At 36.0% G+C, this 11,360-nt stretch overlaps 1 protein-coding gene across 2 annotated transcripts in view; it reads left to right on the top strand.

Moving 5' to 3' along the window:
- The first annotated feature begins 1,926 nt into the window (after nt 1-1,926).
- Nucleotides 1,927-11,360, top strand: part of Miga1 (mitoguardin 1) — an 85,240-nt gene continuing 75,806 nt past the window's right edge. Inside the window, exons 1-2 of one of the 2 annotated variants that reach the window (XM_047530170.1) lie at nt 1,927-2,206; nt 5,350-5,463. In XM_047530170.1, the coding sequence (XP_047386126.1) occupies nt 5,365-5,463 (99 nt within the window). In that variant the 5' untranslated portion in view covers nt 1,927-2,206; nt 5,350-5,364. The remainder of the gene's footprint in view (nt 2,207-5,349; nt 5,464-11,360) is intronic. The other variant, XM_047530178.1, reaches the window with a different exon arrangement.

Genomic DNA, 11,360 nt, shown 5'->3' with positions numbered 1-11,360 from the left:
GGACCACTCTAATCTGGATGGTTTTTATTAGCATCTGGAACCATACTCGGAGTTCTAGAAACCTTTGGATGGCTTAGTTCTAATTTGGAGGTGGGTTTTGTAAAACACTTTGGGTGGATGAAGAATAAAAAAAGATAAGAATAGCTAGGAGACAACAGAGAGGAGACTGGGGAAATAAAAATGACCTTACAAATTCTAGTTTCTTCAAGTCTCAAGAGCTCCATTACTTCATAAGTGCAAAATATTTTCATGTAGAACTAATTCTGTGCATTTTTAGTTGTTATTTCCCTAGTAACATCACTTTGGTATTATCATTCTCCCTATTTTCCCCTTTGGCTAAATGGGAATTTTGAAAACAGGATTCTTCATTCTTGTTCCTTTTATATGAATAATAGCATTTGCTCTCATACTTTAGCTATCTTTAAAAAAATTATTTTGGATTTTTACAACAAATACGTTCAGCCACTGTAATTCTTAGATCTGTGGTTTTGGTGAATATTGTAGCTCAGGATTGCACATAGAAACAGCATCCTGGGTTTTTGTTTGTTTTCCTATACCCAAATACTTTACTATGTACTACACAGAGCCTGAGAGCAGAGATTTATCCCTCATAATTGGTCACTATTTTTTGGTTGTCTAATTTCATGGAAGACATAAGCTAAAGAAAAACTGAAATCAATAAGTGCATAATTTATACAGATTTGGTATGTCTGTTAACTTCACTCATTTGAGGGCAGAGGGTCTAGGGTAGAAGGTTTTTTTTTTTGATGTTTGTTTTTTGGTTTTGGGGATTGAACCTAGGGCCTCATGCATGCTAAGCATATGCAGTACCAAAAAGCTACATACTGGCCCCAGAAGTTCTTAATTTGGGATACATGATAGATGATTGTTTTCTGGGGTTTTAAATTATCATAAATTACATATCTATAAATTACACATATATAAATTATATATATACACACACACATATATATGTGCACACACATGTACATGTACATAAATGGTTTTGTTTTGTTTTGTTTTTAGTAGCAGGGATTGAACCCAAGGTGCTTAATCACTAAGCCACATCCCCAGTCCGTTTTATTTTGGGGGTTCGGGTCTCATTAAGTTGCTCAGAGTCTTTCTAAATTGAAGCTGGTCTCAAATGTGTAATCCTCCTTCCTCAGCCTCTCCAGCCACCTCGATTACAGGTTTTCGTCACTGTAATTACATGTAGTTTTTATTGTTGTTTTGTTTTGGTACTGGGAATTGAACTCAGGGGTGTTTTACCAATAAGCTACAACCCCAATTCTTTTATATTTTATTTTTAGTCAGGGTCTCAGTTGTTTAGGGCCTCGCTAAATTGCTGAAGCTGGTTTTCAATTTGCCATCCCCCCATAGCTTCCCGAATCACTAGGATTACAGGCATGCGTCACCACGCCCAGCGCTCAGCTGTTTTTTTCTTTTAATAATGTGTAAGCAGGGGGCTGGGGTTGTAGCTCAGTGGTAGAGCGCTTGACTAGCATGTGTAAGGCACAGGTTTCAATCCTCAGCACCACATAAAAATAAATAAGTACAATAAAGGTATCGTGTCCATCTAAAAGAAATTAAAAAAAATTTTTTTTAAAGAATGTATAAGCAGGTTTATGCATTTTCCTGGGGAAAGGCTCCATAGTTTTCACCAGATATTCAGAACATTCCCAGATCCCCTGAAAGGTTACCAACTACAGTTCTAGCTCTAGACATGTTTGTAAAAAGATGTAATTCTTCTAGATTTTTACATCCAGCTGGCATTGCTGAAGGCCTCTACCCCAAACAAAAATGGCGGGAGCCGCTTCATACGTACCCCCTCACGTAGAAAGGCTAGAAGGCTCCTCCACTTTTCCTTCACTTTCGCACTCCTGACCCCGGAAGGACTCCGCCTCCGGCAGTCCCGCAGCTACTACTCAGCGCCCAGGCTGCAGCCGCGAACCCGGCGTGGTCGGGCTGCACCTGGCCTGAGGGGCCAGGTAAAGGAGTGGAGGGTGAGGCCGCCGAGAAGGATCCAGACGCTAGGCGCAGCGGTGCGGGGCAGGGCGAGGTCCCTGCTGCAGCGCCCGCTTTTGCAGTCTGGACTAGGTGCTGGGTGCAGAAAGAGCGGGAGGCCCCTTCGCCTGGCCTTGATCAAAGAGAGCGCCGAGTCAGGGTAGTCAGCCACCGGGGAGGGAGCCCCTTTCAGGTCTTCTTGGTAAGGAAAAAGCAGAGGACAGCCCCCTGGGGCCTTCGGACAGAACGCTGCAGGTGGGGCAGCTGGGCCCAGGTTCCACTTGGATGCAGGTGCTTGTGAGCGGGCAGTGGGTTTAGGATGTGGAAGATTGTTGCTTTGAAGGTGCCTTCAGAGAATCATTTAGCACTTTGAGGGTTGTGGCGTCGGGTGCCTTCTTGTAATTGAAATTGTTAAGCTTCTGTTTTCTGGAAGGAGGACCTCAAGAAATCTTGTTCTTGCGCAGATTTACAGACCATTATTACTGTCATTGCCATTTTATTATCGTTGTAACTAAGCATTTTCTCTGCCTTTAAAGTATCTTCTGAGAGTTCAGTTGTACAGATTTATGTTTCACTTCAAATTTTCTTGATATGTAAGACTTTTCTTGCTTGGTAAAGTCAAAGTTGTAGAATTTTAGGATGTGTAAAATCAAACTGTTTATGACACTTATTTTCAACTCCCCGTTGGTTGGAATGGAAATAATCAAGTAATACTATATAGTACATTGCTTTTTGGTGATATTTTAGACTCCTCTTACAAATTTGAATATCATGAAGCTGCTTTCATGTTTATTTTAACTATATTTCTGTAAGCAACTAAAATTTCTATAGTTTTTTTTTTTTTTTTGTAGTTAATAATGGTTAAAGTTAAGAGTCTGCCTTCTCAGATTTTCAACGAAGGGAAATGAAGTATCTAGAATGCAAAAATAACGATTTGTCAGAATTCTTCAAGAGAATTACTGCAGCAGGTTGAAGTGTTTTTTATTTTCTTTCTCGTCTGCTTAAAATTTTGTAATACTCTATTGTGGGAAAATTTGAGTGAACTACTCTCAGCATTTTTTTTTTTAAACTTCAGTAACATAGATCCAGAATTTAATTAGTATAAATGTTAAAACAGCAACAACAACAACAAAAACAGTCTCCCAACAACTCTGGATGCTGAATGTCTCAAAATAAAAAAAAGATCTGGGGATGTAAAGTACCCTTAAATCCAATCCCCAGTACAAAAAAAAAAGGTCAGTTTTTAGGGGAGGGAGAAGAATAAATGTGCTTTCCCTCTCTTTTGGTATTTTACTGGGTTTTGAATGAGCCTTCAGAGAATCATTTAGCACAATATCAAATATTATAGAAAAACTTATAAGAAAAGATATGATTCCTTCCCCAATCTTCTTGCATCCCTGTCCTTATTCTCCACAGAAATATTTTTTGCTCACTTAACTGTTCATGATTTCCACTGTATTTCTCAAGTTATTGTCTAATATCACAGTTTGTTGGCTGGAAATATACTTCAATTAGGAATATACTGAGTCTAAAAGTTGTGATTAAAACATGGGTAGGGGGAATTAAGTGTACATTGCAGTGTGACTAGTAAGAATTAAGGTATGTATCAAGAGGAGTAGTCCACCCTGAGAGATGTTACTGTGTTTGATTTGAAAGGAAACCTCTCCTTCATCAGTGTTTTCACACTTTTGAAAAGAGTGTTAGTAGAAGGGGATGGTCTACTGGAGTTTAGAAAAATCACAGAGATATATGCAGAAATAAAAGACTTAATGAAAATATAGCAAAAAACTTCTATATGGGGCTTGTTGGTAATTTTTATTTTCTCCTTGCAAATATATAGCACTGTACAAAGAAAAGAAATAACTGAATTTGACTGGTATAAATATCCTGGTCACCAGAGAATCTTACTCTCTCTTTTTCTTAATATTTTTTAGTTGTCAATGGACTTTTATTTTATTTATTTATGGGCGGTGCTGAGAATTGAACCCAGTGACTTACACATACTAGGCAAGCACTCAGAGCCACAACCCCTCCACTGAGCCACAACCCCAGCCCCTTACTCTCTTGTTTACTAGAGATGGTTCTGGTTCTCATGCTTTTTCTTTTTTTGAATGAAATGTTCTTCAGGACCTTTTGATCTTATGCTCACTAGGCAACCTTTTTTGACTTATTAATTTAACTTTCTATAATCATCTTTTTCAGAGAGCATATGTTTGGTTGCATGTATAAATATTTTGATGACTAGGTCATGGTTTTATCAATTATAAATGAATACATGTGACTTTTACTGTGTGTTCAACTGGACACACCAATAAAATTGAGTTTCTAGTTTCTGAAGCAGAGACCCAGACCCTGAGCTATTATGTTTTTATGAGGAGTCTACTACGTTAAGGACCTGAGTGACATCTGCCTCCTCTTTAAAAATGTGACTTTTTGTGACTGGGTACCATGCTAGAGATGAGAGAATCTAGAACTTGTAATTTTCTAAGATAGATTTGCCTGAATTCAAATTTAAATCTAATTTTCTTTTCTTTTCTTCGATACTGAGGATTTAATCCAGGGACACTTTACCACTGAGCTACATCCCCAGTCCATTTATTTATTTATTTTAATTTTTTTTTTTTTTTTTTTTTTTTTAGTTGTAGATGGACACAGTACCTTTATTTTATTTATTTATTTGGTGGTGCCGGGGATTTGAACCCAGGGCCTTGTGCTTGCAAGGCAAGCACTCTACCAACTGAGCTATATCCCCAGCCCTCCTTTATTTTATTTATTTATATATTTTTATGTGGTGCTGAGGATCGAACCCAGTGCCTCACACATGCTAGGCAAGGGCACTACTACTGAGCTATAGTTGCAGCCCCCTCATTCTTTTATTTTTCATTTTGCAACATATTTTTTTTGGGGGGGTGCTGGGGATTGAACCCAGGGCCTTGTGCTTACAAGGCAAGCACTCTACCAACTGAGCTATCTCCCCAGCCCCTATTTTGCAACATATTCCCATGAACTTACTGATGGTCTCTAAATTGCTGAGGCAGTCCTTGAACTTGTGATCCTTCTGCCTCAGCCTCCCAAGCTATTGGGATTACAGGAGTGTGCCACTGTGCCCTGCTGTAGCTCATTTTCATTAGTTCTGGGCCTTTGGGCTAAAATTAAGTGTAAATCTAGCTTATTTTCTATTTTGATGCTTTGGTGATTAATAAATATAATTTCAGCTCAATTGTAATATGATAAATAATTAACTCCCCCCCAAAAAAGACTTGGAAGTTTTAATTTGTATCTTTCATTGGTAAAGCAACCAGAAATCTTTGTGACTAATAAGTTTTTATGTTTCAATTAATGTAGATCAGAAGAAGAGCCATGTCAGAAGAAACAGTAAGCGAATCACAATTTTCCTTGAAGACAGCAGTATTAAGAGTGTTTGATCTTCCTCTGTCTTGGTACTATTCTCTCTCCCAGGTAAACAAAGAAGTAAATACAAAGTCGAATAAGTTTATTGCTGAGAGCATATTTTGTTTGTAGTATTTCAGTTTCAGTTGAGGGTTTTTCTTTCTGGTACTGTGAATCAAACCCAGGGCCTCACATATACCAAGTAGGCACTCTACCCTTATGCTTCATCCTCCAACCCTGGATGTTTTTATACGGTATTGCATTCAGAATGTTTATTAGTCTAAAATCTATTTGGTTTGTATTATTTCCTGTTTTGTTGTTTTGTTTTTGGTTTTATTTAGTTATTAAAAGGGGATTGCATTACTTAAATTTTTTTTCCTATCTTAAGTAAATTTATGCTGTTCATTACTATTATTTTCAGTTAATTATATTATTCCAAAAATCTTATTCTCATTATTATAGTCCTTTTCATTGTATTGTAGTAAAAAGACATATAACATAAAATTTACCATTTTGATCATTTTTAAGTATACAGTTCAATAGCATTAAAATGGTCTTGTTGTATAACCAATCTCCAGAACTTTTTTCATGTTGTAAAACTCAAACTCTGTAATCATTTGTCAATTCTTCCCCATACCTCTTGGTGCTCTTGGCAACCCCTAGTCATGTTGTGTCTTAATTTTCATTTGTTTTGAAGTATTTTGTAATTTCTGTTGTGATTTCTTCTTTGATCCATTGGTTGTTTGAGAATGTGTTTAATTTCTACAGTCTGGGGAAGTTTTCAGTTTTACCTCTTATTGATTTCACTTCATCCTGTTGTGGTTAGAGGAGATAATTTTGTATGATGGATGTCTTTTGAAATCTATTAAGACTTAATTTGTGGCCTAGTATCTGGGTTATGCAGGAGAATGTCCTATGTACATGTGAGAAGTATACAGATATATATATGTATACATTGCTGTTGTTGAGTAAAGTGCTCTTTATGTTAGATCTAAGGGGTCTATTTACTGTGATAAATTCATTATTACCCCTTCTTTTCTTTTCTCTGCTTTATCCTTTATTGAAAGGTTGTTACTGAAGACTCCATTACTATAGAGTTATCTGTTTCTCCCCTCAGTTCTGTCATTTCTTCATATTTTTTCATGGTCTGTTATTCAGTGAATAAAAGTTTGTAATTTCCTGAATCTCTTACTAATATAGTGTCCTTTGTCTATTGGAAACTTTTGATTTAAAGTCTTTTTTTCCTAGTAGTACTGCCATTCCTGCATTCTTTGGTCACTATATTTTTTGTTCTTTTTAGATATATATGACAGAGTGTATTTTGAAATATTATACATACATGGAGTATAACTTACTCTAATTAAGATCCCATTCTTGTGGTTGTACGATGTGCAGTTTCATTGGTAGTGTATTCATATATCAACATAGGAAAGTTATGTTTAATTCATTCTACTGTCTTTCCTAGTCTATCCCCCTCCCTTCCCTTCATTCCCTTTGTCTAATCCACTGAACTTCTATCCGCCCCCCCCCCATTGTGTGTTAGCATCGCATATTAATTTGGGTTTGTCTCTGTGTCGTCTTTTTTGTTCCATTTGTCTTCATGTCTGTTTTGGTTCTAATACCATACTTTTTTTGTTACTGTAACTCTGTAGTATAATTTAACACCTGGTATTGTGATGGCCCTGCCTCACTTTTCTTGTGGATTACAGTGCTCTTTATGTTAGATTTAAGGGGTATTCTGGGCCTCTTATTTTTTCCAAATGAATTTCATGGCTGCTTTTTCTATTCCTGTGAAGAGCATCATCAGAACGTTAATAGAAATTGCATTAAATCTGTATAGTGCTTTTGGTAGTGTGGCCATTTTGACAATATTAATTCTGCCTATCCAACAACATAGGAGATCTTTCCATCTTCTAAGGTTTTCTTCAATTTCTTTCTTTAGTGTTCTGTAGTTTTCATTGTAGAGATCTTTCACCTCTTTTGTTAGATTGATTCCCAATATTTATTTTTTGAGCCTCTTGCGAATGGGATAGTTTTCCTAATTTTCTTTCAACTGATTCATTGTTGGTGTATAGGAACACAATATATTTATGGGTGTTAATTTTATAAGATGCTACTTTGTTGTTTATGAGTTCTAGAAGTTTTCTGGTGAAATTTTTTGGGTCTTTTAAATGTAGGATCATGTCATCGGCAAATAGTTTGAGCTCTTCTTTTCCTTTTTGTATTCCTTTAATTTCCTTCTTTGGCCTAATTACTCTGGCTAGAGTTTCAAGGACTATGTTGAGTAGAAGTAGTAAAAGAGGGCACCCCTGTCTTGTTCCAGTTTTTAGAGGGAATGCTTTCAATTTTTCTGTTTAGAATGATGTTGGGTTTAATGTATATAGCTTTTACAATGTTGAGGTATGTTCCTATTATTCCTAGTTTTTCTAGTGTTTTGAACATGAATGGGTACTATATTTTGTCAAATGCTTTTTCTGCATCTATTGAGATAATTATGTGATTCTTTCTGTAAATTTTTTAGATGTTGATAGACCTTTATTTTATTCATTTATTTATATGTGATGCTGAGAATCAAATCCAGTGCCTCACACATGCTAGGCAAGTGCTCTACCACTGAGCCACAACCCCAGTCCAAATCATGTGATTCTTGTCTTTAAGTGTATTGATGCAGTAAATCACATTTTTTGATTTCCATAAGTCGAAACAAACCTTGTGTCCCTGGGATGAACCCCAGTTGATCATGGTGCATTGTTTTTTTAATATACTATTATATGCAATTTCCCAGTATTTTATTAAGAATCTTTATATCTATGTTCATCAGGGATATTGGTCTGAAGTTTTCTTTTCTTGATGTGTCTTTGTCTGTTTTGGGTATCAGGGTGATACTAGCTTCATAGAATGAGTTTGGAAGGGTTCCCTACTTTTCTATTTCATGGAATAAAATGAGGAAGATTGATGTTAGTTCTTCTTTGAAAGTCTGGTAGAACTTGCCTGAGAGTCCTTCTAGTCCTGGCTTTTCTTTGTCAGTAGGCTTCAGATGGCATCTTCAATCTCATTGCTTGAAATTGTTTTATTTAAATCTTTGGTTACTATTTGCATGGGATATTTTTCCTTTCACTCACTTTGGATATGAGTCTATTTTTTTCCCCTGAGTTGAGGTCTCAATACATTGCCCAAGGCTAGTCTTTTAATTCCTGGGCTCAAGTGATCCTCTTACCATAGCCTCCTGAATAGCTAGAATTACAGGTACACATGAGCGCACCTGGCTAGAAACAAAAGTTGTACATATTAATTGGGTATCATGTGATGTTTTGATGGCATCTGTATATTGTATAATGTTTAAGTAAGATTAAACTTTAATCATTTTTTTGCTGTCATTTTAAGAAAGTATACAATTACATATTACATAGAGAGCAAGTCCTTGCACACTCATTGTTGATAAAATTTTAGAAATGTTTTCTATAAAAAGTTTAGTATTTGATTGGAAATTAGTCCACTATAACATTTCTACAGGTATAGCGTTCCCATCCTCACCCCCATTCTTATTAACTTTTGAGAAATTTTAAAAATACAGAAAAGTACAAAAAATAAGGCAAGATATCCATATACCACAATCCAGAATTAGCCAGTATCTTCTTATATTTACTTGCAATCTTCAAGATTCTTCTCCCCACCTTTCTTCCCATACTCATTTCCTTCCCCTCTCACTCTTCACAGGCCACCACTATCAAAAGTTTGGTCTGTATTTCTCCATTTCAGAAACATTTACATACACATAAGTATTCATTATCAATATAAAGTACTACATTTCATGAGGTTTTAATTCAAATTTACACCATACTACCTGCATAATTCTGCAAATTTGTTTTCCCCCTCAATGCAGTATTTTTAGAACTTTCCGTTAATAACATGTAGATCTCTTTTTTTGCATTGTACAGATGTATAGTATCCCATCATAAGAACTTTTGTATAGTATAACTGCTAAATATTTTCAGATTTGTTAAGATGAAGAAATGTTTTCCTACTTCCAAGTTCACAGCCATTTTACTACATGGCTTTTTTTTATATTTCTATCTTCAATCCCCATGAATTTTGCTTGTATGTTTGTGGTCTATTTCCTTTCCCCTTCAGAGAACAAATTACCTCCAAATAATTTTTTAAGTAGTTCCATATTTCCTCATCTGATGGATTTCTTTAACATTGCATGTTCTACTAAATGCATAGGCCTCTTTCTAGAATCTCTTTCCCTCTACTGAATCAATACCACCAGTTTTGTTACTTACAGATGATCATACCACCTATTGTGTCTCTTCCTTTCTAACACAGCTCATTCTTTTATTAAACTGCTGAACAACTTCACATTTATGTTAATGGAGTAACAGGCCTGTTTTCTGTTCCAGTTTTAGTGGAAATTCGTCTATAGTTTCAGCATTACCTTTACCGATGACTGTAGGGTTTTTGTTATTGACAAGTCTTTTCATCAATGGCTTCCTCTTCTATATGAATTTTCAGTGTCCTGAAAGTTGTTAGCACTTGTTTAAGTTCACCTCATTTGTGGTGCTTTGTTTCAGAATGACTTTCTGGTGCACTGTGAGATATGATTTCTGATGTATGGATTTTCATATTTAATATGATGTGACTTCTGGCAGAAAGCTTTCCACATTCACTGCACTGATAAAGCTTCTTACCTGTATGTAGTCTTAAAATGCAGAACTAGTGTTGAGAATTGAGAAAATACTTTTCCACGTTCATTACATCCATAGGGCTTCTCATGTGTATGGCTTCTCACATGGACAATGAGAGATGAACTCTGAGAGAAGGCTTTTCCACATACATTGCATTCATAAGGTTTATCATCTGAATGAATTTTCACATGCACAATAAGTGATGTTTATTGATAAAAGGCTTTTCTACATTCATTACATTCATAGGGTGCCTCTCCAGTGTGAATTTTTTGATGCTTTACAAGGTATTTCTTTGGGCCAAAAACTGTTCCACACTCATTACATTCAAAGGGTTTCTTGACAATATGAATTTTCTCATGTTCAGTAAGATTTGATTTCCTACTAAAGGTTTTCCCACACTCCTCACATATAAAGGGCTTCTCTCCCATGTGAGTTCTCTGGTGTCTCATGAGGTTGGACTTCTGAATGAAAACTTTCCCACAGTTTTTGCACTCAAAAGCTTTCTCTCCAGTGTGGATTTCTGATGGGTAAGATTTTCCTTCTGGCTAAAGGATTTTCCACAATCATTACATTCAAAAAGCTTCTCTCTAGTATGAGTGTTCTGATGTTTAATCACATACTGCTTTTGGCTAAAGGTCTTCCCAAATTCATTACATTCAAAAGATTTCTCTCTATTTTGAAAATGCTCGTGCTTAGTAAGTTTGGATTTGTGACTAAAGACTTTCCCATATACCTTATAGGCAAAGGGCTTTCCCCACTATAAATTATCTGCTGACTGAGATGTGACATCTGAATGGAAGCTTTCCCACATTCACAAGGTTTCTCTCCAGTATGAATTTTTTGATAAACGAGAATTTACTATTGGCTGAAGATATTTCCACATTTTTTACATTTACAAGACTTCTCTGTATGACCTCCCAAATGCAGAGGAAGGGATAAGGTTTGTGGAAAAAATTTTATCATACTCAGTTCATTCAGTTTTCTCTCCAGTACAAATTTTCTAAAAATATTCTGCTATATTCACTGGTTTCTCTCCAGCATGAATTTTCTGCTGCTTGATGAGATCTGTCATTTAGCCAAAGGCTTCTCAATATTCCTTAGAAGCACAGTGTTTCCCTTCAGTGTGACTTCTGTGTTCAATGAAAGGTGATGTATGGGTAAAAGTTTTCCCATATTCATTAAATTCATAGGGTTTTTCTCCAGTATGAATCCTCTGCTGTCAGATGGGACATACTTTTTATACTGAAGGTATTTCCACACTGATTACATTTATGGGGGTTA

The sequence above is a fragment of the Sciurus carolinensis genome, chromosome 1 (genome assembly GCF_902686445.1).
Source record: "Sciurus carolinensis chromosome 1, mSciCar1.2, whole genome shotgun sequence".
In the NCBI taxonomy this organism is placed as follows: domain Eukaryota; kingdom Metazoa; phylum Chordata; class Mammalia; order Rodentia; family Sciuridae; genus Sciurus; species Sciurus carolinensis.
Note: the sequence above shows the minus strand (reverse complement) of the source record. Positions and strands in the feature narration are given on the sequence as shown.